This window comes from Amphibalanus amphitrite, unplaced genomic scaffold (assembly GCF_019059575.1).
Source record: "Amphibalanus amphitrite isolate SeventyFive unplaced genomic scaffold, NRLGWU_Aamphi_draft 000787F_arrow, whole genome shotgun sequence".
Lineage (NCBI taxonomy): Eukaryota > Metazoa > Arthropoda > Thecostraca > Balanomorpha > Balanidae > Amphibalanus > Amphibalanus amphitrite.
The window spans coordinates 153,147-180,836 of NW_024882281.1; the positions used below are offsets into that span (position 1 = coordinate 153,147).

At 55.5% G+C, this 27,690-nt stretch overlaps 1 protein-coding gene across 5 annotated transcripts in view; it reads right to left on the reverse strand.

The window, feature by feature from the left end:
- LOC122366136 (teneurin-m-like) overlaps positions 1–27,690 on the reverse strand; it is a 141,504-nt gene continuing 113,814 nt past the window's right edge. For 4 of the 5 annotated variants that reach the window (XM_043338004.1, XM_043338000.1, XM_043338003.1 and 1 more), the window contains exons 12-30: positions 18,391–18,499; positions 17,936–18,143; positions 17,273–17,299; positions 15,799–16,015; positions 15,406–15,541; positions 14,714–14,990; positions 13,559–13,731; positions 12,373–12,622; positions 11,307–11,542; positions 10,321–10,553; positions 9,352–10,108; positions 8,778–8,990; positions 8,236–8,486; positions 7,643–7,808; positions 7,182–7,342; positions 5,032–5,229; positions 4,241–4,528; positions 2,364–3,477; positions 1–1,405 (exon numbers count right to left, since the gene is read on the reverse strand). In XM_043338004.1, the coding sequence (XP_043193939.1) occupies positions 504–1,405; positions 2,364–3,477; positions 4,241–4,528; positions 5,032–5,229; positions 7,182–7,342; positions 7,643–7,808; positions 8,236–8,486; positions 8,778–8,990; positions 9,352–10,108; positions 10,321–10,553; positions 11,307–11,542; positions 12,373–12,622; positions 13,559–13,731; positions 14,714–14,990; positions 15,406–15,541; positions 15,799–16,015; positions 17,273–17,299; positions 17,936–18,143; positions 18,391–18,499 (5,916 nt within the window). In that variant the 3' untranslated portion in view covers positions 1–503. The remainder of the gene's footprint in view (positions 1,406–2,363; positions 3,478–4,240; positions 4,529–5,031; positions 5,230–7,181; positions 7,343–7,642; positions 7,809–8,235; positions 8,487–8,777; positions 8,991–9,351; positions 10,109–10,320; positions 10,554–11,306; positions 11,543–12,372; positions 12,623–13,558; positions 13,732–14,713; positions 14,991–15,405; positions 15,542–15,798; positions 16,016–17,272; positions 17,300–17,935; positions 18,144–18,390; positions 18,500–27,690) is intronic. The other variant, XM_043338002.1, reaches the window with a different exon arrangement.

Genomic DNA, 27,690 nt, shown 5'->3' on the forward strand with positions numbered 1-27,690 from the left:
GGTTGATGTTTACCATCCATCTATTTAGCTACAAACGTTCAGTGTCACCCCGCAGCATCATGACAAAATCACAGGTAGCCCCATCTCATCCACGGGTAGCGCATCTCATACACTCACTATGCCCTCTGATGTATATCCTACACAGGTCTGGAAATAAATAACAGAATGCCTTCTGCATGGCCGGCAATTCGCGCCCTTGCGCCGGGCGCGCCACTGCCCCAGCCGCCCACGGCGCACAAGCACAACGTAAAAAGCGGGCCGGGAGAGGGTCTCGATCGGTCCGTCCGTCCCGGTAATATCAGTGGCCGGCGTCACCGCACGCGCTCGTCTCACGGCGCCGCACCCACCAATGGCACTCCACGACCTGTGTCGTCCGGCGTCCCGGCCTGTCCGGCGGCGCCGCGCAGCGTCCGTCCGTGCCGGCGCCTCATGGAACACACGGGGAGCGCCCGGCCGCGCCCGTATTGCTGCTATCACTGCCGCCGGCCGTGTCCGCCGGCCGCTCACGGCGCGTAGCGGCGCAAAAATCGGCGCCGCAGCCGCTTCCTGGCCGACTTCCGGCTGCGTCTCCGTCCGGGTGGGCGCAGCGCCAGGTTGGACCAGTCGTCGGCCAGCGCCGGGTAGGCCGCCAGCGGGTGCACGTCGGCCGGCGTCACGCCCGGCACGGCGCCCGTCTCGAGCAGCTGACGCCGCTCGGAGGCCGTCCAGCCGGCGGCGCTGGGCAGCCGCGCGGCCACCAGCCGCTGCTCGTGCCGCCAGCGCGCCGGCACCGCCTCGGCGCGCGCCGCCGCCAGCAGCTCGGAGCGCAGCCGGCGCGCCGCCGCCTCGTCGCCGGCGCCGTAGTGGACGTGCACGGCGGCGGCGGGCAGCGTCAGCTGCAGCCGGTCGCCGGCCCAGCTGAGGTTGTAGCGGCCGAGCCGCTCCAGCTGCTCGGCGTCCGGCTGTCGGCGCTGTTCGGGCCGCAGGAAGTGCAGCTGTGGCCGGCCGGCCGCGTCCGCTGGCCGCACGTCCAGCAGGCGGCTGGCGTTGAGCACGCTGAGTGCCACGTCCTGGAGCACGCCGGCCGGGCCGACCTGGCGCAGCGCGGCGCGGCCGCCCTCCTCCGAGAGCAGCAGGCCGTCGCCGAGCGGCGGCCCGGCGGCGGCCAGCCGCGGCACCAGCGGCCAGCCGCCGCCGCCGCCGCCCTCCGGCCACACCCGGCCCGATACGGTGGCGCGGTCGGGCGCCGAGAAGGCGGCCCGCCGCCGGCGCTCCATGCACGCCAGGCCCGAGATGAGCCGCGGCCCGGCCGGCAGCCAGGGCAGCGCCAGCTCCGGCGCCGGCTGAGAGGCCAGGCGCTGGGCGTACACTGAGCCCTGCATCCGGTCCAGGTCGTAGCCGAACTCGCTCAGCCAGGCGCGCAAGTCTGCGGACGGAGACCGAGTGTCAGTAGGGAGCAGTCGGCGGGTCAGTCTGCTGGACCGGCAGAGAGGCGTCCTACAATCAGGCGACACTGGGCTTTCCCCGCCTGATCATTCAATCTCAGACGTATTGCTCTTGAATAGTTTCGGGCTTTGGCGTTCTTGGACAATTATGCTGTTACGATTAAGATTGCCAACATATGCGATTATATTTTTTACACTGTGAAACAAAAACTAAACCATGCTATTGAGTCACTGAGGTGAGTTTTGTAGATATGATTCAATGCGAAGATTGAAAAAGTACTCAACTACTGTACAGTAAGTTTGTTCGTAGCTCGACCATAGCAACTCGCAAGCTATGCCACAATAATAACTGGCATTGCCACAAGTCACCCTCGGGGACGCCAAATTTGTCTCCAGGAGAGGAAATTGGGACAAATGAACACTTCTCCCATGAGTTTCTCTGTTTAACCATTTTCTGCAAACGGGGAACGATGGCACTCGCGGGAAATAAGACATAAGGCGCGGAGACATGCGTATAAATAACGTTTATCTATGCCACAGACGGCAAAGTCTGGCCTGGATGCACTGTCTAGCTGCATGCAAGTTGTGTGATGTAATGCGATTTTAGCAGCATCCTGATCTGTTGTCAGGATAAGGGGGCGTAAAAACTACGAAACCTAATCGCTACCTAAATTACAGCAAACGGGGGAATGAATGGAACGTTGACGCCAAACCATTGCTCTCACTCTGCCGCGCCTAGATCTCATTTGGCGCTTAGGGTCCCACATTTGCGCACTTATGAAGAAGTTGAACGGTACGCTGAAAGTTGCTGTTTCTAATGGGCCTTCGATGTGCCTTCGAATGGCATTAATAATGTGCTACTTTAAAATCATTTATTGTATTGATGCCTAGTCCCCACAAGGCTCCCTCTTGGCGCCCCTGGCCTGGCCTCTGACTGACCTGTGGGCGGCGGCCGGCGCGCGGCCCCGCCGTTGACCGGGTCGTTGTCCATGAAGCGGTACAGGTGGAGCGCGGCCGGCTCATGCAGCCGGTGCAGCGCCGCCTCCCAGCCGGGCTGCAGGTACTGCTGCAGCCGCGGCTCGTACACGCGGCCGGCCGGGTCCCAGAGCAGGCCCAGCTCGGGGTCGCGCACCCAGCCGAACAGGCCCACGTCGAGCGGCAGCGCGGCGTTGGTGTCGCGGATGACGCGGCCCCACGGGTCTCTGCGCACCTCCTTCACCACGCTGCGGTGCGAGTTGAAGAGCGCCAGTGGCGTGCCGCGCGTGTCGGTGGCCACGTAGTGGCGCTGGCCGGCCGTCTGGATGGCCACCAGCTGGCCGCGGTGGCAGTACAGGTAGGCGTCCGTGCGGCCCTGCAGCGGCCGGTGCGCGTGGCTGAGCCGGCCCGGGTGGCCCGGGTCGGCGTACAGGTACTGCACCAGCTGGCCGTCCGAGGAGCGGCGCGCCGCCAGCCGGCCCTGCCAGTCGTACAGGTAGCCCACCTGGCGACCGGCCGCGTCCACCACGTGCGTCAGCCGGCCGGCCGCGTCGTACGTCAGCCGCCGGCCGCCGGCCGACGTCAGGAAGCCGTTCTCGTCATACTCGACGGCGTCATCGCCGAGCCGCGTCAGCCGGTCGGCCTCGTCGTAGCGCCGCTCGACGGCGGCGCCGCGCGCGGTGATGGAGCGCACGTTGCCGCCCACGTCGTAGTCGTACATCCACGTCTCGTCGCCGGCGACGGCTGCGACGCGTCCGTCGGCGGTGTAGTTGACGCTCATGTGGGACTCGTTGCTGCCGATGGTGGTGGTCTGGCGGCGGATGCGGCCCGCCCCGTCGTACTCCGTCTCCAGCCGGAAGACGTCGTAGCCGTGCAGGTTGAGCACGGCCAGCTGCGGCGCATTGAAGCCGCTCAGCATGATGACGCGGCTGAAGGACTTGTCGCCGTCGTGGATGACGGATCGGTTGGGGTGGCTGTAGTACATTTTGAGGTCGTCCACCTGCTCGAGCTGCCCCTGAGTGGACGAGTAGCGCAGCACCACCGGCGAGAGCTCCGTGTCGCCCACCACGGTACTGATCTGCAGCGGGGGCACGGACGGCGTCAGCGGGGGCATGGACGGCGTCAGCGGGGACACGGACGGCGTCAGCGGAGACACGGACGGCGTCAGCGGGGGCACGGACGGCGTCAGCGGGGACACGGACGGCGTCAGCGGGGACACGGACGGCGTCAGCGGGGACACGGACGGCGTCAGCGGGGGCACGGACGGCGTCAGCGGGGGCACGGACGGCGTCAGCGGGGACACGGACGGCGTCAGCGGGGACACGGACGGCGTCAGCGGGGACACGGACGGCGTCAGCGGGGCACGGACGGCGTCAGCGGGGACACGGACGGCGTCAGCGGGGACCGGTGGAAGGACCGGGCAGTGGCCATACACCGTCAGCGGCGAGCAGTGACCGGACAGTGGCCGGACGGTGCACTGACATGGAAAACATGATCAAGAAACGGATGGTGTGAGTGCACCGGTATAGTCAGAAGATAACAGCGAGATCAGAATTGTCATTTACCGCGGTTCGCCAAACCCTAACGATGTAAAAGAAAAGCCATTTTCCGCGAAGGTAATGAGACACCGTCTTCATCTTAGTGCCGGCATAAATGAACTGTTCGGTATTCTTTTACATTTTAGCATTTACGTAGGTAGCCGTTCCTAGAAAAGGAGATTTATCCCAGTTGATTCTTGACAGGTGACCGTTAGTCCTTAATTTAGCCAGGGCCATAAAAACAGGATCTAAAAGAAAAATAATGAATTTCACCCAGAGGCAGCCACTACTCTCCACCCGTACCTTTCTGAGTCGGGCGTTTCCGTCGTACTGGTACTTGAACTTGGTGTTGTGCATGTCGTCGCCCCTCTGGAACCTGTTGTCCTCCTTCTTGCGGAGTCCGGCGTGCAGCCGGAACTCGGTGACCGAGTCGAGGTCGGCGTCCTGCACGCTGACGGCCAGCAGCGCGCCGCCGTCGGGCTGGTAGCGCCGCAGCGCGTCGCCGGTCCCCCAGACGGTCTCCAGCAGCCGGCCGGCGCTGTCGTGCCGGTACAGGGTGCGCCGCCCGTCCGGAAGGCGCCGCTCCGCGATCTGCCGCGCGCCGGGAGGGGAGGGTGCGGTCAGGGCGGTCACACCATCTCCGGGACTAGCGGCCATCGGTAACCCATTCACTCGATAAGACCGAGTCAATGTCAAGGTTACTATACTTGTACGGGCTTGGATCTGTGATAAATAGTCATTCGTGACTATTATGTTATTACTGCTGTATCGACCTCGTGACTGTCTGCGCACTTTTAGCTGACGCAAACCATCACTGGAAGCGAGCTGTTTTTAGTCGGGGCCCCTGTCGTTAGACGCCGTTGTCAGTAATTGGTGGGCTCGCCGGGACTCCCCGCGGACGATATGGCTCTGCCGGTGTCCGCTCGATACCTACCGTCGTAACGTTTGACGATCTGCCCTAACTGCCTGGCCATGCGATTAGGGGGCCACGGGCTGTTACTGCTGTATCGACTTCCCACCGGTTCTCCGACCCAGCGACTGCCCGGAGCAGAGACCAACACTACCTGGGCTGTCATACCGTGCACGGCACGTACCTGCATCCGGTCGTTGAGGAGGACCGTGTAGGGCCGCTGCGAGCCGGGCCAGTGATAGGTGACGGACACCTGGCCAAACTCTGTGCGTACGGCCCAGCTGTGGCGGCCGCCGCTTGGCACGGTCACGGCTTCCACGGCGCCGGCGGCGGCCAGGTGCAGTCGGTACCGGCCGCCGGACGGCAGGACCACCGCTGAGGGCTGCGGGGAGACGGGTCAGGGGGACCGTCAGAGGGTAACAGAGGACCTCAGAGGGTCGGGTGTAGTCGGTACCGGCCGCCGGACGGCAGAACCACCGCTGAGGGCTGCGGGAGACGGGTCAGGTCAGAGGGGCGACAGAAGACCTCAGAGGGTCGGGTGCAGCCGGCACTGGCCGCCGGACGGCGGGACCGCGGCAGAGGATTGCAGCTGCAAGGGGAACGGTTCAGGTCAGAGAGACCGTCAGAGGGTGACAGAGGGTCGGAGGGTGTCAGTAGCCTGGGACATCGAGAACGCGTCCCACGTCATCCACATCCGCGGATATTCCCGCCAAACGGTGGTACTGTGCAGTTTTAGCGGATGTGCTGGTAGCTGATCCGCCGTATAGTGCTCGAACAGGTACTGCCATTAGGGGCGATTATCGTCCCAAAGTCGTCAGAGCAGAATCGATGGCGGGCTGGGCTCATTTCTTAGCTCCAGACGCCGCCGCGCCTCTCGACACACGTCTCGGCAATCACTCGTATCGGTGGACCCGGAGTTAGATTAGCGTCTGGTTATCCCGTTCCAAGTCCAAATCGAGACCCAACCTCTCGCATAATTGCAATCATGCTAGTGAGCTCCAGCTATTCGCCGGAATACCGTGCCCAAACATTTCCCTGATCAGTCAGCCTAGAGAAAAGTGCATCCCACATATGCATCCGGTGAAACCCAATCCATCAATGTGAAAGTCTTCAACAACGTCTCAGCAACGTCATACAGCAACGTCTTCATATTGCTTGATGCTTGGTGTTGAGGGACGTTGTAGCTTTAACCTTAATTTAAAAACTATTCGAATTGTGCTATTTCATCGTCTGTTTTATGGCCTGTGAACACGATAATTGGCTTATCGCCACCTTTATTGGTCTCGTGTGAGCTTATTCACCTCATCTGAAGCGTTTAGACGATATTTACGGTGCTCGGCTATTTCCTGAAAGACGAGTCAATAAAGAAGATCGCCTTTTCTCAAAGGACATCTGACGACTGAGGTGCTCAGTTCCCGGCCCTTAGACGCATTGGTCCGTCTCACCGTTTTAATTTCAGTTGCCTTTGTGAGGCGATTGCGGACTTTTTCTTCTTGATGTCTTTTTTTTTGCATAATGCGTAGATCTGAGTCTGAGTACTGAGCCTTTTGTGCTTGGTGGGTTGAATTACATTACATTATATTTTGACAGTTCCTTTACGCTCCGGTACGAAATTCAAGGATATTAGAATTATTCGCCTCTTCACTTTAGCTTTCACCGGCACATTTCTAGGTCTTTCCTGAATTGCTCGTGGTGGTATGATTTTGAACTTGACGGGGAAATGGAAGACTTAAAGGGCACAGCAATTTGTTAGCACTTTAAAACGTTCACTTTGTCAGCTGTCGGCAATCGTTAGGCGTTTTTTTTATCTCCAATTCTGGAGAAGAGAGGATCCTTTCGCCCCACTCCTACTTCATCTGAAGTCTGAACCGCTACTTGAGAGGCGGCAGGTCGGGGTCGAGGCGGCTTCATTGCGTGATGGACAGAATGCTGTTGAAATGATGTTACTGTTATGGGACACCCATCTGTGTGCGGGTGGGATGGAGTGGGGCACCCACTTGTGTGCGTGGTGGGATGGAATGTGTCGCCACACCATGAAGCTGGGATCGATACTACGGTCGTATGTTGTATGTCGTACCTGTGAGCTGGCTGAACTGGTACACCAGCTGCGATTGGTCCGGCCGGGTGGGACGGGATGGGACACCCACCATGAGTGCTGGTGGGACACTGGGACACCCACCTGAGTGCTGGTAGGACACTGGGACACCCACGTGGGTGCTGGTGGGACACTGGGACACCCACGTGGGTGCTGGTGGGACACTGGGACCCCCACCTGAGTGCTAGTGGGACGCTGGGACGCCCCCTGGTGCTGGTGGGACGGGATGGGACACCCACCTGAGTGCTGGTGGGCTGGCTGAACTGGTACACCAGCTGCGACTGGTCGGGCCGGGTGATGCTGGTGAGCCGACCCACGCGGTCGTACGCGTACGACTCGGAGCGACCGCCGCGCCGCCACTGCCGCAGACGGCCGAACTGGTCGTACTCCAGCTCCACGTCTGAGGGCAGCCACGGCGGGGTCAGCCGGTGGGGGCACAGGGTCAGCTGAGAGGGACATGTGTCAGCGGGGAGAGTCACAGTGCGCTCAACATGTAATAAGAAGAGGAGAGATTCGGCGGGCGCCGGCTCAGAATCTCCGGTAAACGACAGCAACCGGTCAACAGGGCAGAGTACAGGTCGCGCACTACGCCTCCAAGCCTCCTTAGAACTCATTTTCGCTGCAAAGCTCCCTACACCGTCCAGTGTACCTCTCAGCTCATCTTTTCGTGTCGCGCAGTCTCATCCGCACAGTGTCTCACCGAGGAAGAAGCCGTGCGCGCGCCAGGCGGTGGGCCGTCCCATGCGATCGTAGGTGGCGTCCAGGATGGCTGTGCCGTCGGCGGTACGCACGGTCTGCCGCTCGGTGCTCAGGTCGTACTCGAGCGCCAGCTGCAGGTCGCGGTTCACCTTCAGGTTGCGGCCCACCTGCCGGGGAACCGGGGAGGGCCGTGAGAGGAGGTGGAGAGGGAGGGAGGAAACGGGCTGCTCCTCGCTGAATCGGGATATTAGTCTGTAATAAAGCACAAAATATTCATGTGAATCTTGTGTTCCGATATGCAATTCACACGCTGGTGGCAGCTGGGTTCGAATATATCGTAGCACATTTCCATGACAATCCGTCAGCTCATATTCCATTCTATCTCGGTTACTCGGTCACCAGCGATCTCACGTCACTCCACCTCCACCCGCTGCTCTTACCGTGGTCACCCTCCTGTCCCGGTCCTGTTCCCCTTACCCTTGTTCACCCTATAGGAATCTTGGGTTCACCCTCCTGTTCCGGCCTTGTCTCACCTTGCTGAGGCCTGTCCCTCTTACCCTGGTTCACTCTCCTGTTCGGCCCTGTTCTTCTCACCTTGGTGACCCTCCTGTCCCTGCCGCGGCCCCGTTTCTCAGTGAAGTAGAGCCACTCGAACACGTTGACCGGGTCGCCGGCGACCACCTCCAGTCGCTGGCTGCCGGGCACCTGCAGGTGCTGCTCCACCTCGTCGCCGTCTCCGTCGAGCAGCGGGTACGGCACGGCGCCCGTCACCGTGGCGTGTCCCCAGGGCGTCACGTGCCGCAGCTGGCCGCCCGGCGAGATGGACGTCACCCAGGTGCCCGTGCCTTCGGAGGGCAGCAGCGGCGGCGGAGCGACGTCAGCGGAGCGTGGTCAGAGGACGCCCTTCGATAGGCATTCGACATTGGACGTGGGGTATTTGTCATGAATGGAACCATTGCGCGGCGCCAGATTATCACATCCACCTTCCAAAACCCAGTCTCGACCCATTGCAACTCATCGCTCTCTGCACGTCCTGCACCTGATCATCCAGAAGAATTATCCCCTGTCCTGTACCTGTACCACCCTCCCTCTGCCTCATTCATTCCTGTATGCAATCCACCCTTCTCCCTGCGTACCGTTAACCATGGTGACGGTGCTCCTCTGGATGAGCAGCGTCTCGGCCGGCGAGCCGTCGCGCGCCACCGTCACCGAGGCGCCCTGCTTGCTCAGGTCGAACTCGAGCCGGACCGTGTGGCCGGTGGGCGTGGTGTGGCTGATGAGGCGGCCGTACTGGTCGTAGTCGTAGACGGTGCTGCGCCCCGCGGCGTCGTACCGCGCCCCCATCAGACCTGCCGCGGGTGCAGGGACGGAGGGTCAGTGACGCGGTGGGAGCAGGGGTGGTGGACAGATGTAGAGGGCAGCGCGAGCAAGAGCTTCCGTGGAGGCTGCAGTGAACGGGAGGTGGCAGCACTGGGTCGGTACCGACAGGTGCGACAACCATATGTTCACTGAGTGAGAAACAATACATGGCTGCATTACATCCTTGAATAACGTTGACGCGTGATAATCTTGCACACTGAAAGCATTTCAAAGTCTGTTTTATGGCTCGCAGCAAACCTGGGAACAATGAACTTTGAATAATTGAATGAACGTCATCCTAAACCCCAGCCTCCGCGCCCGGAGTTTCTACCGGTCTTTGCTGCTACTCACCGGAGATGTCGAGGTAGTCGAAACTGGTGTTGAAGCGGTCGGGCGTGATGAACTGCTGCAGCAGGCCGCTGCTCGGCGACATGATGACCTCGCACTTCTGGCCCAGCGGGTTGTCGATGGACGTCACCTGGTACGAGTAGTCGCGCAGGAACGACACCTTGTTGCCGATGGCGTCCGTCACGGAGCTGAGCCGGCCGTTGCTGGCGTTCAGGTTGTAGGTGAACCTGTAGACGGTGCGGCGCGTCACGATGTTGCGCGTCTCGGTGTGCTGGCCGAACCGGTTGAAGATGTAGGTGTGACCGGCGTCGGGCGCGTGGATGTGGTAGCTGCCGCGCTGGTCGGCCGCCGGCAGCGGCGCCGACACCGTGCGGATCCGGTAGTTGGCCTGGTCGGAGATGTGCACCGCGCCGTCGGGCGTCACCGCCAGCGCCGAGATGCCGCCCAGCAGCGCCTCCGAGGCCAGCACGTGCTCGTCGTCGAAGCAGCGGCAGTGGTCCTCTCGGCAGTTGCACTTGGGCTCGGCGCCGGCCAGCGGCTGGATCGCGCCGTCCGTCCCGATGACGCGCACCCGGTTCACGCGCTGGCTGTCACTCTCTGCCACCAGCAGGTCGCCGTCCGGGGAGAAGGCCAGGCTCTGCGGCGACACGAGCGTCGTCTGGGCGGCCTGCTCGGGCGGAGTGCGCTGCCAGCGCGAGGTGCACTGCAGCGGCTTGCCGGCCACCAGCCGCACCCGGTAGTCCGAGGTCAGCTGGAACACCTGGGGAGAGCAGAGCGCGCACAGAGGTCACCACGGGAGCTGGTGTGGAACTTTGGGTATGGTGATCACCTTTACATATGGCACTGAATCCAATGGCTTATAAAATGCACATCCTCAAAACCTTAATAACGTTAGAAACTATGTTCGGTAGAGACAACACTGCGGTGTATGTCTGTGGTGTTCGATAGAGCGCCCGCAACCTGCCGACCTACCATGTGGTCGTCGATGAAGTGCAGGCTGCCGTCCAGCGGCGAGACGGCCAGCTCGGTTGGCCATCGCAGCTGCACGTGCTCGCGGCTCAGCGTGCCCACGCAGGGGAACGGCCGCCAGTGCGACTTGTGCAGGTTGTTGCCCACCAGGGTGGTGATGATGTTGTACGGGTCCACCATGCGGATGTTGGTGCCGTCGGCGAAGAACAGACTGCCATCCGCTCCGACCACAATGCCTGGGGGAAGAAGGCGTAAATAGTGAGAATGACTGCTGAGTAGAGTACTTACCTATGTCATGTGAGACGCCTTTTCGCCAGTGGCGGCGGAACACCTTCAATTAAGGTGGGCACTGTCGACTTTTGGTCCCATTCTTTCCATGCAACGCCCATAGGGCTAATGTTAAAATGCCGAAATCAGAGGGGGGCACGGTGCCCAGGTGCCACCCTCGTTCCGCCGCCTATGCTTTTCGCTAGTCATTTATGGCATTTGGAATTTCCGCATCATAGGAATACATAAATTCTGTGCTCATCGTGTCATAAACTCAGGTCAACAACGGTCCCTTACTCCTAAGCGGACGCTAAACCCTTAACCAGTTCGTATCTCTTAAACCCCAAATCATCAGCACTTCTTATTATCATTACATTACTCCTTTTCGAAAGTCATCATTATGGCGCATTTTATCACCCTTATTCAGTCTGCCTCGCCTTTGGTGTATGTGAGAAGCGCGTGACATATCCTTGTTGTAGGTGAGGCAGGCATACCTTTAGGGGGAGGTGAGGCGGGCAGTACTTTTGGGGTAGGTGAGCCGTACCTTTGGGATAGGTGAGACGCGCCCTAACTTTAGCGCAGGTGAGCGGGGTCTCGTACCTTTGGGGTAGGTGAGGCGCGCGCGCCCTAACTTAAGCGCAGGTGAGCGGGGTCTCGTACCTTTGGGGTAGGTGAGGCGCGCGCGCCCTAACTTTAGGGCAGGTGAGGCGTGCGTGCCGTACCTTTGGGGTAGGTGAGGCGCGCGTGCCGGGCGCGGCCGCCGTCCCCGCAGTTGAACTCGTCGCCGGGCGGACAGCGCTCGCCGCTGCCCACCACCGCCTCCAGGTTCTGCGAGAGCTGCTCGGGCCGGCGCAGCCGGCGCACGCGCAAGATCTGGTACGCCTCCGGGTCGCTGACGTACAGCGAGCCGTCCAGCGGGCTGACGGCCAAGTGGTACCGGTACGACACGCCCGTCGAGCTGGGGGCGCGGAGGGGGGGGGACAGGTCAGTAGAGCTGGGGGCGCGGGGGCAGGTCATTTGCTGAGATCACTGCTAGGCAAGTCACTCGCTGAGATCGCTGGTAGGAGCGGTAGAGGTCAGCAGGCGGGGCACGGCTCAGCCTCAGTCAGGTCCCGTCGTGGTGAGGGCTGGAGGTCACATCGTCGAGGGGCGGTGGCTGGGAACGGTGGACTATAACGACTGGGGATAATTATTATCGAAGAACTCGAAACTGATGGCTTGCCGTGATCTCTAAAACATGTCGAATGACTAGTAGTTCCGTCCAGGTTTTGGAGCTGTTTGGAAAGTTGCATGGGATCGGCGCGGGTTATGAGGCTTTTGCGACTTACAGCCCTTGTAATCCGGCCATGTCGAGCTATTTATTACGGTGGACAGCGCACGACAAAGGTCGTGTCACGAAACAATATTTCACCGGAAAACTATGACGTCTGTGTTTTACTACCGTGGCGCTCGTGTTTTCTGCAGAATGGCATTCAAATAAGGCTAATGTACTCGCTTCTAATATGAGACCAACAGCTTATGTTGCAAACGTGAAATGCGTACAGATGATAACCAGTTCTAGATAATCCAAAGCTGACATCCCTCATGCCTCATTCACTTATAAGTCATTCGCATCACTTCCTCCCTGACGTTCAATCCTGCCACCTCACGACATTCACGGCGCCACTCGCTTGAGCTGCGCCACGGTCTCCCCTCCGCCCCCCTCCCCACCGTCTCCCCACCGCCACTGACTTGAGCTGCGCCACCGTCTCCCCTCCGTCTCCCCACTGTCTCCCCTCCGCCACTCACTTGAGCTGCGCCACGGTTTCGACCTCCCCGGCGGGCGTGACGCGCCGGATCAGGTTGAAGTCTCCGACGTAGAGGGAGCCGTCGGGCGCGGCGGCCAGCGCGGTGGCGGCCAGCAGCCGCTGCCGGCCCGCCGGGCCCTGGCAGTTGGTGCAGGCGATCGGCCGCTGGTGACTGCCGCCCACAGTGGTGCGCAGCACCTGCGGCCGCTGGCGTAGGTGGATGTTGGTGCCGTCGCCCTTCTGCAGGATACCTGCCGCCGCCGCAACCAGATGGCGTGTTAGTGGGTCCGTTTTTATGACTTGGCTCAAGCTGACATAACACAACATTATCAGAACAAGAAAGCGTGCTTCAAAAAAGTGCTGTGACCTTGACTCATGTTCACCTCCACTGACATCTACAATTTAAATGAAACATGTATATTTGCCATCAATGTTACCAACAAGATATCGGACACAAAAACATACAATAGCTAATGGTTAAATAAGCACAGACACTGACGGGTTAATACAGCTGGCAGGCACGTTGGAGGATCAGTGTGCCTTGCGTGTTAAGTAATAAGCCAGCTCTGGATCGGCCATGATGTCGCGGCTAGGCTCGACCTCAAGTCCTTGCGCCGTGAATTCAGATTTTATTTGTGTAAACAGCTCACGGTAGAATTCTAGACGAGCGGATATGATAGGATTGTCGACTGCTGGAGATAATGGTGAGTGACTATCAGTATGGCTAATGACAGTGGTGGGTGATGGTGATGTGTCAGTCTCAGAATGCATGTTGGGCGCCAAGGATGGTGGTGTTGTGTCAGTGATGGCGTTATTGGCTGAATGTGTTGGCAAATGGGTGGTATGTGAGGCGGCATGACTGTTGTATGTGTCATTGTGAGTCTGTTGTTTTTGTGTTTGTCGTAGTCCTGGGGTTCGTGGTTGTACGTGATGTGGGACGGTGTCGGAACTTATGGAGAAGTGTGTTGCCGATCCTATGATTGCCGCCGCGTTTCCACGTATGATGGCCATCGATATCCGCTGCCACAACCAAGTTGTTTCCCTTCGGTCACCAGTTGACTGTGACATACGTCTGCCGAGCTCCTTGAAAAAGCGACAAGCAGCAAGCAATTTAAATTGTCCATGGACCGTATGAGATCCCTAGCACCCATGGACGGCGTCTGCCTACCCTCTGCTGTGTTTCCTACCCTCTGGTATGTTGTAGGCGTGGTGGATGTCCAGGTTCCAGCCGCCGATCTCCGATATGCTGATGTCGCTGCCGGCGATGGCCGTCGTCTGCGTGTCCCAGATGATCTGGCTGCAGTCGGCGTACTCGTACCCCACGCGCACGACCGCTGTGGCCACGCCGTAAACGCGCTGACTGCGGGCAGAGGTCGGGAGCTGGTCAGTCTTTGTAGAGGTCGGTCCACAGGGTCAAACTTCGATTAGAGGTCGGTTCATGGGGTCAGGTCTCGATCACAGGTCAGTCAGCATGTTCAGAGGTCATGTCGGGACGGAGGGCGGACGTCAGCTTAGTTACAGCATGGGGTCACGGTCGAGCAGAATCACGTACCTTGACAGCCTGTGTACCTACTTAGTGTAAAGTCTAGGTTATCGTGTTGTCACTTGTGACGGGAGATGTCACGACTACGAGCCAAGTTCAAAGAGCTGCCAGTCAAAAGTCGCCAACATGTCTACATGCCACGGCGTTTGTTCTTCAAACACGATATTCTGAACTTTCTACGAAAAGCTCCCTGTCGTGTACAGAACTTCCCAATTAACGACAGCGGGGTGTCATAAGCCAGTAAATTGCAATAATAGTTCCCAGAATGTCGTGTCGTGCAACTGTTTGGCTCAGGACGGCGTCCAAATCAAAGTGTCGCGGATCAGCGCTGTCGGCGGCGGCGCTGCCTGCCTTGTTTGACTGACGGGTCTGTGATTTACGGCCGGTGCCATGGGCGGGGCGGGGGCGGGGCGGGGGCGGCGGACTCGGCAGCGTGACTCCGCGTGGACTGTCCGGGTGACACGACACGCAACTCTGTTGACACGGGAGGTGAGCTGTTCGGGGAAAGCCGTCACCTCCACCTGGGGAGCGCTGTGCGAGGTAGGGCGCATCGCTGTCTGAAGGGTTTCATAGGAATGTTGAAAGTCGTCGACCCGCAAGGGGCATGCCAAGTAAAGCTTGTCAAATGTAGGTAAATTACATGATTTGGGCAGGCGCTTCTCCAGCGCACTGCAGTGGCCTGGATAAATATATTGATGACCCCGTACATACTGAGCCGTCGCGTGTTTTCAACTGACGGCGCCCCATTCACTGCCTGAATCCCGCAGACGAATCCTGCCAGTAGGTACACGACTCGCACCTGTACACGTTGAGCCTGTTCCAGGAGTAGGTGAACTTGATGTTGGGCTCGGCCTCGAAGGTCTTCTTGAAGAGCTCGCCCTGGAGGTGGACGCGCAGGTGGACGAGCCGGAGAGCGGGCGGCACGAGCTCTGGCGTCAGCTGCAGCTGGATGGTGCTCTGGTAGCCGCGGCTGCGTGACGAGTGGTAGACGAGGTGCAGCTCTGTGCCGGGCACTGGGAGCGACTCCTGCACCACCTGCGACTCGGCCAGCACCGCCGACTCCTCCGGACAGCCGCCTGTGGGGGGACCACAGCGGGACGTCAGCGGGGGCGTTAGACGAACGGGGACGGTATGGAGGTCAGGAGCCGGGCTTATTTACGGAACTCGTCAGATAACCGTCTGACGAGGCCCAATGCGCCGTTACACGATGGGAGGTAGCCGGTGGGCGGAGAGGCTGCTGTATTCTGTACAGAGGCTATAAAATGCAAAAAACGACAAAAAAGAAGTTACCGATCTGCTCTAATTGTTCCATCTGGTTGTCGACCAGTGTTTTTTTCTTTCTTGCAAACTTATTGTTAAACGGCAGTTCTAGCAGCCGTCAAAGTTCCACAATCCACGATGACCGTTCCATGACCCAATGGCATTGATAACAGCACCAAATGGCCGACTCCGAGTCCCCTAAGTGCCTCCAGCGCCGGTCGCGGCACCCACCTTGGAACTCGTGCTTCCAGCTGGCGAGCACCACGGGCCGCATGACGTCGTAGTCGTGCTCGGTGCAGGCCTGCGAGCCGCCGTACAGCGGCGCCGCCGGCTCGCGGGTCAGCTGCACGTCGTCGATCACCACGATCTGAGCGACAGAACAGAGACAGGGGCAGCGAGGTAAAGGACCCGCAGCAGTCAGCACAGCAAGGACGGGCAGAAATGGTTTCGTACTGATTTTACTGCAGATAGATTATTTTGCAATACCAATGACGCCATGATGTGCTCAAAGCCCATTGCTGATGATACCCATATAAATGTAGGTACTTAGCGAATTCTATCACATTACCAAGACCGTTATCAGTCCCCCGCCGTCCCTTCAGCTCACGCAGCGGCCGCACTGACCTCGTTCCAGGGTACGTGCAGGACGCGCTCGGCCGGCGCGAATGGCGACCGGCGGAACCAGAGTTTGACGGCGCCGCCGCCATTGGCCAGGAAGTCGAACCAGCCGTCGGCGCGGGTCAACGTGAAGCCCTCGGCGGCGTTATCCGAACTGACCCGAACGCCGGGCACCCCGTACCCGGCCTCGGTGGTGACCCGGCCGCGCAGTACCGCCGCCCGACTGCGGGCCCAGGTGAGTCAGAGGTCAGACGCCGAGCACAGAGGTCAGTCGCGGGTCACAGAGGTCAGTCGCCGGTCACAGAGGTCAGCCAGAAGTCGGTCACGAGTTTCTGGTCAGCAGAAGGTCGGTCACTAGAGATCCTTTGTAGATAGGTCGGGAGAAGGAGAAAGGACATCTCGGCGGCATTTGATGGTTCTTCCAATACTGGGTGCTAGGCAGACAAGTGGACAGTGGACGGAAGTGGAGTTACACAGACGGCCTCCGTGCCTATGGGATGTATGTGCTCATCAGCAGTTTGCCTGCTTGATAGCAAACACACTTGCTTTCAAACTTCTCCTTCTTAATTAATAACTTGTAATGCGAAACATCTGGCGCTTTGCCTCTCTGGTTCATCGGTATGACTCGCACCAATGAAAGCTCAGAAAAGAGTAGCCTGAGTGAGGCTCAGGGCGGGCCAGGTTTCATTTCCTAGCCCGTAGGTCACGGGTCGGTCACACTAACTGCTATCCAGATTAGCTATTGGAAGTGCGCGGCGCTGAAGCCGTCTGAACGGATGGCTGATCGAGGTGCGGCCGTCTGAGCTGATGGCTGATCGAGGTGCGGCCCTTTGGGTCGCGGCCGGCGCCGGAACTGAGCGGCTGAAGGTCAAAGGTCGACTGGAGGATCCGGTGAGGACTGAGGAGTGCGACAGATTGGAGTGGCGGAGACATCTGAGTGACGGGCGCGGGGCCAATAACGACAGCGGCACGGGTGTGAAACCTCAATATTATACTACACAGCCTACCATGAATACAACGGGCATTCATGTATATGTAAAATGTGAATGTAATAAAAAGGCATGTACACAAATAAATGTTATGTGATAAAAATACTATAAGTATTTAAAACTATTGTAAACGCATATTGAAAGTCGCGTACGTCGAACATTAGATTTACGTAAGGCACATATTAGATCGTAGGGATGCGAGACGCTCCATTTCGCTTTCATGCATGCTAATGGAACTTCAATAAAGCGCAGGACGCTGCGATATTGAATGCGACAATTGGCATACATTCTGGGCTCAGGTTATAAAACGTAAGTGTAACTACGGCGATTTTAAGTTCAGCTGCGTTACAGTTCACATAAAAAGGACATAAACATTGAACAATTTATGTTCAGGAAGATGTACCAGATATAAAAACCGAAAGTGGCTCATAACACGTGTGGAAATAGGAAAGAGTGTTGCATTTCACATCCAGAGTGCTAACATTGCTTACCTGGCATTAAACGTTTCCCAAAACAGGCTGCCGTAACACAGAGAAAGGGACAGTTGTAAAAGAGGCTTCCACAGGTATAGCAAAAGCCATAACTCTAAACGTCCAACGAGCAACTAACGCCTCCAGTCACGGCGTTTCTCAAGCCCTCGGCATAAACGTTAACAGACTAGCAACATTGGAATCACGGGGGATCATAATAACACATATTTACGGCGCCAGCCGCACGCCGCGGACATTTTGGGCCGGCGAGTAACGTATGGCGCCGGCGCCCGCTGATATGTGTGATATGTGATATGTGAACGCTGATATGTGAACATAAATGTCGTTTCGCTTCATTTACAAAATGTTATGAATGATCATGGGGCAGTTGCCAGAATCATGATCTTGAAATTCTGCTGTTCATTTTTAAAATATTAGTTGAACTCGTACATCACCGGTCGGTTTAGTAACACTGAGAAGCAGGGTAGCCTACGCTAGGGACAGCGCAAACACTTTTTATCCGTTCACACAGAGAGCATCGGGCGGGGCACGGTACACTCTGGCCACACCAGCACGGGTCAGCACAGGTCAGCACGGGTCAGCACGCTCAGACGAGCACACACACCCAGAGTGCGTGCCGCCCGCCGCTGGCACCGCTGCGGCCGGCGCGGCCCGGCGGCTCACCTCTGGTTATAGACCTCGGCGCGCGCGTAGCGCTGCACGCTGTCCTCCTCGATCAGGAACTGGCTGCGCTCGAAGAACGAGGCGGTGATGCGCGGCGGGTGTTTGCCGAGCAGGATCTCCACGGGGTCGGGCGCGCTGAGACACAGCTGACTGTCGGCGCACGCCGGCGACTGGCAGCACTCGGGGTCCTCGCAGTCCACCAGTTTGTCTGTCGGCGGCGCGGAGCGGCCGGTCACGCGCTGCGCAACACGGCTGACGGGCTCGGAGCGTCCCGGCTGTGCGGCTTTGTGTGGGAAACACGGGTCCGGAACCGATCATGACTACTCTTTGCCGCCGGATATTTGTCTGTGCCCTCACCTTTGCCGCTGCCCAAGTGTCCGGTGCTCTCACCTTACAGCCGTTCAGGAGGCCGTCTCTCACCTCTGTTGCTGTTCAGGAGGTCAGTGCTCTCTCACCTTTGTCGTTGTCGACGCGGTCGCCGCAGTCGCTCTCCAGCGGCAGCGAGCAGTCGTCGCCGAACCAGCCCGAGTCGCAGCTGCACTCCCACTCGTTGTCGAACGACAGCTGCCGGACGGCCGGCGACGGTCACTTAGCAGCCCAGTTCGCGCAACTTCGGTCTCAAACGACAGCTGCGCCCCCGGCCACAGTGGTCCGTTGTCAAGTTTAAAGCCACTGCGGCGGCGGCGACGGTGCCGTTTAAAGCGTAAACAGTGAACTCTCCGTAGGCTGTGCTCAAGTGGGACCGTGCTGAAGGCAGTGGGCGTTTTGCTCCCTGCAAATATCTCCAAATGGATGTTTACTCGGTGGTTAGCGGCTACGGTGTGTGCCGGGGGCTGAGTGCTTCGAGACAAGACGGCAGCCGGGCGGTTACGACCCGCAAAAAGCGACAGGCCGGGCGGCTCGCTGCCTACATACCGTAAACCGGGGTGAGTTGATATGGATTTTGAGGTTATTCTAGATTTCGTTAAAAGCCACATTCATTTACGGAATTCTTTTTGTGCCAGTTTCATGGCACATGCCTTGGGGAGGCAATCAGCAAAAATGAATAAAAAATGTATATATTAAGCCCCTTTTTTAAAACGCCAAAGTTCATATCAACTCACCACCCAACAGGGGGTGAGTTGATATGATTTTGGATTTTTCAAAATTTCTCGGCTAAAGAAGCTCAGAGGTGAGTTGATAAAATGCCAGTGTTTAAAAAAAGGATGAGAGAACACATCCTGAAAGAAACCATTAGAAAAATGCTAGTAGTTTGGCAGCAGACCTCACATTCATGAAAACGCAATCATGTCCAACACAGCGCGATCAAAATGGCTTGATTTTAGCAGCATCATTTTTTCGCTTTATGATACTTAGTTTTACTTAGAACATTCTGAACTTGGCTAGTCACGTGTCCTCAAGCCAACGGTATCAAAACTGGCAATATATTTTGGAATTACAAGTGTATTTTCTTGTAATTAAAACACATTGTCAGTTGCGGGTCAAGGTTGATATGCCTCTGACAGAAATAATGGATTGAAATGAAAGAATACATATACTTCTGAGCTTTTGTTGACTGGTAGTCAACAAAATATTAATGAAGTGAAGTGAAGCGAATCTAATTCGGACTGTATTCTAAGCGACATAAAACAGAATTCGGCATCAAAAGCCAAAATTAACCCTCGCACTTATAGGCGGGCGAACGGACCACCTCGGCTTTTCGCACATAACTCGCGCAAAAAGCGGCCGATCACGACGAAACTTTCAGTACCTCTCGAGTTTATCAATTTTACACATGTTCCAAAGATTTCATGACTCTGACTCAAATGGTTTTTGACTTGTGACCTGATTCTCGAGACCATGCTTGGCCGGAATCGCGATTTGGCGTAGTCGGCTCACATTATCCGCGCATTTCCAGTCTTTTTGTGATTGTAACGTCCAAACATGCAAATGATGTTGGTCCCACGCAGTATTTTGGGTGTCAACTGTCAAGGTCACCTGAAGGTCAGGTCAGGTCATTGACCTTTGGTGACCTCGGTTCACTTTTTGGAGTTTTACATGTTTCTAGGGTAGTTTTTTTTTCGGGCCGATTTCGAATTTAACATGCATTTGATCATTTATGAAGTAGTTTTAGTGCCTTCGTAACATGTTACGACACCGTCAGTGGTAGCTGACACTTGACACTCCCTATGGATAGCCGGCAGGACACCTACTGGTTGACCTGACCTGACCTGGCCTAAATGTACGAAGACATCTGTGAGCAAAACTAACATGACATTCGCGATCAGCAACAGCCAAAAAATAATAAACTCGCTTTACGAACTTCAAATAACCCCCTATTTTCCCGACTTCTGGGTAATTGACCTGGCCTGGAAGGTTAACCAATGACCAAGTTGGTTATCATCGGCTTCCTCGCGTCTCGGGCAACACGCTCATTTTTTCCGCGAAGCTCTAGCTCCACCAGGGGCCAAACGACGATGGGATTCCAACGGACCCCCCCCCCCCCCCATACGTTAAACGCTGGCAAAACACGAATACGGGCGAGGGCTAAACACCAGTCAATTTCTTTATATTGTTTGTTCCATTTCATTTTGCCTCTCATTCTCGGTTGGCAACTGCCAAGCAGGAAAACTAATCAGTTTCACGAGATCAGAATTCCCGCGCTGTTAGCCATACAGAAATGACAGTTCTGTCATTTTCGAAGCTACGAATAAATATAACAGTTTTTTAATCTGTATGTAATATAGGTGTTCTATAGTGTTCCTTTGTAGCTTGTAGGGAGCCATCTTGAGACTTGACAGGGAGCTGTGCTGTGCCTTTTTTCATGTTAGGTATGTCCACAGAAAAAAAAAACTTTGGGGTTACTGATGTTAGTTGTCGGACCTTCGTCCCCGTCTTGAGTTGAGATTCAGTTTCATAACGTTTCGGCCAGTTACTCTCCGGCCGTCGTCACTCGTCAGGTGTTCTTTGACCCTCAAGGACCTGGATGTTGGTGGCGTTGCGCCGTACGCGTCAAACAGTTCGAAAGCTCCTGTAGTCAGCGGGAATCGAACTCGGGTTTCCCCGGTGATGGTCCACGGTTGTAACCACTCCACTATCGAGGCAGGCTTGACTACGGCCGGAGAAGCTACTGGCTGAAACGTTGTGAAACTAACATCTCAACTCAAGACGGGGACGAAAGTCCGACAACTAACATCAGTGATACTAACAGGCCTCGTCTCAAGCATTCAGAAAAAAAAAACTAAAGCTTTTGGGGTTGATGGAATGATGTGGGGAAAGAAAAGGAGAAGAGTTGGTCTAATTCAGTTCAGTTCGTGTATTCACATTAAATCCGCTGGTAGGCGGCTTTTCATTAATGCAATGTCAATTGATAAGATAAGAACAGGCTAAGACATACACCATTCATCGTATCACACATTCATCACAATGAATCGTTAAACCGTGTCTTCCTACGTCTGATTTTGTAACAAGTGAAGTTTGACTGCTCGTTTAAAAGACACTCGCCCTTCGTAGGTGGCACAGAACACATTGTAGGCCCGGGCAGCGCTTGTCGAACAGCACTGCGGATCCGAAGGTTGGGACTTTAATTGTGAAAAACCGCCCGCCCGCCCGCCGCCAAACGCAAACACAGCAAAACGCGCAAAACGCACGCCTAAAACGCCAACGCAAACTTCGCAAAAAAACAATCGCCCGCCCGCCGAAAACCGCAGAAAAAAACGCACAAATTGCCGCAAAAACCGCGCGTCCGCCGCAAAACACAAACCCCGCAAAAAACGCAAACACCGCCGCCGCAAAAAAAAACGCCCGCATCGCCCACCGCCAACCGCGAAACGCCGCAAAAAAACGGCCGCACGCCGCGAACCGCAAAACGCCGCAAAAACGGGCGCCCGCCGCAAACCGCTAAACGCCGCAAAAAACGACCGCCCGCCGCTAACCGCAAATAACGGCCGGCCGCCGGCAACCGCAAAACGCCGTAAAAAACGGCCGCCCGCCGCAAACCACAAAACGCCGCAAAAAACGGCCGGCCGCCGCAAACCGCAAAACGCCGCAAAAAACGGCCGCCCGCCGCAAACCGCCACTAAAACGGCCGCCCGCCGCCAAACACAAAAACCGCAAAAAACGCAAACACCGCCGCAAAAACAACGCCCGCAACGCCCGCCGCCAACCGCAAAACGCCGCAAAAAAAAAACAGCCGCCCGCCGCCAAACGCAAACACCGCCAAAAACGCAAAAACGGCCGCCCGTCGTCAAACGCAAACCCCCAAAAAAAAACGCAAACACCGCCGCAAAAAACGCCCGCCGTAAGTAAAACGCTAACACTGACGCATTAAGACAAATATGGCGCCCTGCGGCAAATGTGGTGCAATCATATCTGCCGTTTAAGCAGCCATCCCTTAATTACAGCGCATCCTAATCGTCCAATGTTCGACAAAGTTACGCACATTCTGCGCTTTGCGGCAAAAATGGCGCTTTTAGACAAACGTGGCGCACTGCAACAAACATGGCGCATTCGTTCATGTCGCTTAACAATTCATCCACCCACCAAATTTGAACCCAATCGGACCATATTTGAGAAAGTTATGGACATTTGAATATTTCACGATAAAATATCTCCGCAAAAGAGGAGCCCAGCTGAACACGTGTGCCACGTGACCACTGGTGATGAAAGCAGGACCTGTCACCTCACCGACTGACCCAATTTAGTGTTCTTGGCTGGTTCTGTTTCCACGCTATACGGCCACCAGTTGGCCAAAACACCATTATGTGGGAGGTACTCGACTCAAACACGTGGCCACGTGGCACGTGCCGGACCTCTGACAGCTTCACCGTTCACGCCACGTGATGACCCATCGACGTGGCCATCAGCATGTAAAAGATGACCCCGGCCGGTGTCACCGTCACTGAACAGTGGACGGCTAAACTCGAAAAACGGGAAAATTTAGGGAAATTTCACCTTTCGAATATATAATTTCCCTAGAATTTTAAATCTTTCATTTTACAAAAAATCCGAGATAGCAGTTTTCTAGCCCCCTTCATTTTGTGTCCATACCCGTTTTCAGATCAACTCTATCATAAAAACTGACGGCCTGACGGCCATTTCCCCCATTCCTTGCATTTCACAATGCTAGTATATTTAAGCACCAAAATTGACCCCGTGGCACGGCACGTGCAATAGCACGTGCGCCACGTGACCACTAGTGCGACAAGCTGGACTCATCTGCTCACCGGCTGCACTGATTTGGTGTCGCTAGTTGAAGTCGTTTCCACGCCATAGGACCCCCAGTTGGCCAATGTCGGATTTTCCCGGAGGTTACCCCATCAAACACGTTTGCACGTGGCACGTGCTTTTCAATCGCCCCATATCTGACCCATACCACGTGGTAGCCGACACCCCGGGGCACAACATATTGGAACTTTTTCAAAATCTAACGTGGAAATTTTTGGTAAAATCGAGTTGAAAATAATTTTTCGAATTCGCCATAGGCTCAACATGGGGTAACTGTCCGTCACGATTACCCGAAATTGTATCCTATGATTTTTAAATAATTAACCCCAAAAGTTGCGGTGCCAGCCCTAGATCCGACCCTAAAAATATCAGCAAATATAATTGACGAAATTTTTCGCAAATCGAATTTTAAATTTTTCCCCATGTTAACCCTATGGGAAAATGCACGTGCCGATTACCCCAAAACGGGCCCATTATATTTTATGCAACTTTGCCACAAGGTAGCTCCCCCATAGGGGACTAAACGCTGAAAATGGCAAGAAAGTTGACCGTGCCGTTTTTGCGGGAGTCAAAATGACCAAAATCGCGGCCGAAACGCTAAACACCCCCCTAGAGAGGTAGCTCAGGTTGGGATTTTCAATAGAAAATCACAATTCTAAAGAATAGTGATTGTCTTAATTGAAAAGTCCCAACCTTCGGATACGCAAACCACAAAAAACGCCGCAAAATACGGCCGCCCGCTGCAAACCGCAAAACGCCGCAAAAAAACGGCCGCCCACCGCAAACCGCCGCTAAAACGGCCGCCCGCCGCCAAACGCAAACACCGCAAAACACCCGCATCGCCCGCCCGCCCGCCGCCAAACACAAAAAGCGCAAAAAAAAAACGCAAACACCGCCGCAAAAAAAAACACCCGCAACGCACGCCCGCCCGCCCTCAACCGCCGCAAAAAACGGCCGCCCGCCGCCAAACGCAAACACCACCAAAAACGCAAAAACGGCCGCCCGCCGTCAAACGCAAACACCGAAAAAACGCAAAAACCGCCGCAAAAAACGCCCGCCGTAAGAAAAACGCTAACACTGACGCATTAAGACAAATATGGCGCCCTGCGGCAAATGTGGTACAATCATATCTGCCGTTTAAGCAGCCATCCCTCAATCAAAGCGCATCCTAATCGTCCCATGTTCGACAAAGTTGCGCACATTTTGCGCTTTGCGGCAAAAATGGCGCTTTGAGACAAACGTGGCGCACTGCAACAAACGTGGCGCATTCGTTCATGTCGCTTAAAAATTCATCCACCCACCAAATTCTAGTCCAATCGGACATAAACTGACAAAGTTATGTTCATTTGAATATTTCACTATAAAATATCTCCGCAACGGAGGTGCCCAGATTTGCACGTGTGCCACGTGACCACCGGTGGTGTAAGCCGGACTTGTCCCCTCACCGACTAAACCATTTCATTGCTCCTGGCTTGTGCTGTTTTCGTGCTATAAGGCCACAAGTTGGCTTACACACGATAATCTGGGAGGTACTCGAATCAAACACGTGGCCACGTGGCACGTGCCGGACCTTTGATAGCTTCACCGTTCACGCCACGTGATGACCTATCGACGTGGCCATCAGCATATAAAAGATGACCCCGGCCGGTGTCACCGTCCCTGAACAGTGGACGGCTAAACTCGAAAAAACGGGAAAATTTAGGGAAATTTCACCTTTCGAATATATAATTTCCCCAGAATTTTGAATTTTTCATTTTACAAAAAATCCGAGATAGCAGTTTTTTAGCCACCTTCATTCTGTGCCTACACCCGTTTTCAGATCGACCCTATCATAAAATCTGACGGCCTGAGGGCGATTTCCCCCATTCCTTGCATTTAACATTGTTCGTGTATTTAACCACAAAAATTGACCCCGTGCCACGGCACGTGCAATAGCACGTGCGCCACGTGACCACTAGTGCGACAAGCTGGACTCATCTGCTCACCGGCTGCGTTGATTTGGTGTCGCTAGGTGGAGTGGTTTCCACGCCATAGGACCCCCAGTTGGCCAATGTCGGATTTTCCCAGAGGTTACCCCATCAAACACGTTTGCACGTGGCACGTGCTTTTCAATCGCCCCATATCTGACCCATACCACGTGGTAGCCGACACCCCGGGGCACAACATATTGGAACATTTTCAAAATCTAACGTGGAAATTTTTTGCAAAATCGATTTGAAAATAATTTTTCGAAATTGCCATAGGCTCAACATGGGGTAACTGTCCGTCACGATTACCCGAAACTGTACCCTATGATTTTTAAATAATTACCCCCAGAAGGTGAGGTGCCAGCCCAAGAACTGACCCTAAAAAAGTGGACAAATATTACTGAACAGATTTTGCGCAAATCGCATTTTTAATTTTTCCCCATGTTAACCCTATGGGAAAATGCACGTGCCGATTACCCCAAAACGGGTTAATTATATTTCAAGCGACCGGTACCAGCCGGTAGCTCCCCCACACGGGACCAAACGCTGAAAATGGCAAGAAAATCTACCGAGCCGTTTCGGCGGCGATCAAAATGACCCAAATCGCGGCAGAAACGCTAAACACCCCCCTAGAGAGGTAGCTCAGGTTGGGATTTTCAATAGAAAATCACAATTCTAAAGAATAGTGATTTGTCTTAATTGAAAAGTCCCAACCTTCGGATAGGCCCGGGCAGCGCTTGTCGAACAGCACTGCGGATCCGAAGGTTGGGACTTGAATTGTGAAAAACCGCCCGCCCGCCGCCAAACGCAAACACCGCAAAACGCGCAAAACGGACGCCAAAACGCCAACGCAAATGCCGCAAAAAAATCGCCCGCGAAAACCGCAAAAAAAAACTCAAAAAACGCAGCAAAAAAAATCAAAACCGCCCGCATCGCACGCACCCCAAACGCCAAAAAACGCCCGTCCGCCGCAAAACGCGAAAACCGCAAAAAAACGCAAACCCCGCCGCCGCAAAAAAACCGCATCGCCCGCCGCCAACCGCGAAACGCCGCAAAAAACGACCGCCCGCCGCAAACCGCAACACCGCAAATAACGGCCGGCCGCCGGCGACCGCAAAACGCTGCAGAAAGCCGCCCGCCGCAAACCGCAAAACGCCGCAAAAGAAACGGCCAACCGCCACACACCGCCGCAAAAACGGCCGCCCGCCGCCAAACGCAAACACCGCAAAAACACCCGCATCGCCCGCCCGCCCGCCGCCAAACACAAAAACCGCAAAAAACGCAAACACCGCCGCAAAAAAAACGCCCGCAACGCCCGCCGCCAACCGCAAAACGCCGCAAAAAAACGGCCGCCCGCCGCCAAACGCAAACACCGCAAAAAAAACGCAAAAACGGCCGCCCACCGCCTAACACCGGAAAAACGCAAACACCGCCACAAAAAAAACGACCGCCGTCCGTTAAACGCAAACACTGACGCCATTGACCTCTATTGACCTCTATTAGGTATTATAGAGGTCAATGACTGACGCATTAAGACAAATATGGCGCTCTGCGGCAAATGTGGTGCATTCATATCTGCCGTTTAAGCAGCCATCCCTTAACCCGCGCCGTGCTGGTGGCCTGAACTTTCCGCCGAGTGCTGGGGGGGGGCGTTTTCACGCCCCCCCGTCTAACTCGGCTCCTGGGCCACGTAGCGACACGCGGTAAGCGGCAATCGAAAGAGCGTCAAAAATAAGGACGAAAACACTTCGGTCATTTTTTGGGTCAGGTCAAAGGTCAGGTCACCAGAGGTCACCAAAGGTAAAATGTTGACTATTTCAACATTTTGGAAACTGCCAACGGCTATCTCGGGAACCGATAGAGCTACAGCGCCGCAGAAAAGCGCATTCGATAGCCCTTTTACAGACCTTTCTGAGTAATGTTCTCAGATTTGACCTCAGGTCAACGGTTTAGCCTCCAGAGGGCAAAAACTCCAAAAATAGCCGTTTTTACGAAAAACGTTTTTTCGTCAATAACTTTTGACTCATAAGCGCCATGACATTACTTTTGCCAGCATCGTGTTCCTCTTGTCAAGACGCGTCGAATGAACTATTTGTTGACCTTGAAAGGTCATTTTGAAAATTTGACCTCAGGTCAAGGTCATGACCTGACCGAAAAGGGTCATGTTGCATATCAGCCGATCCGTATCGTCGAGCTGAACACATCTGACGTGTTTTCACCGCTCTAGCACGTCTCTATCAAAAGTTATAGCCAAAAAACTGCTGGCGACCGTTCATGACCTGAGATGACCTCAGGGGCACACAGAGGGGTCACAGGTGCATTTTTCCTATTCAGTGTGTCATGTTTACCTATGAACCGATGTTTGAGAGCGTTTTGAACGATATTCGTCCAAAAGAGGCGCATTTCAATTTTCTCCCATTGACTTATAATGGAGAGGTCGCAAAATTGACCTGACCTTAGGTCACAGATATCAAAAATCCGAGATATACATTTTATACATACTGTTACTCATATCAATCGCTGAAAGTTTCAAAGTGATCGTTCAGTCGGTGTAGCTATAGCGAGCCTTTGAACTTTTTCTGA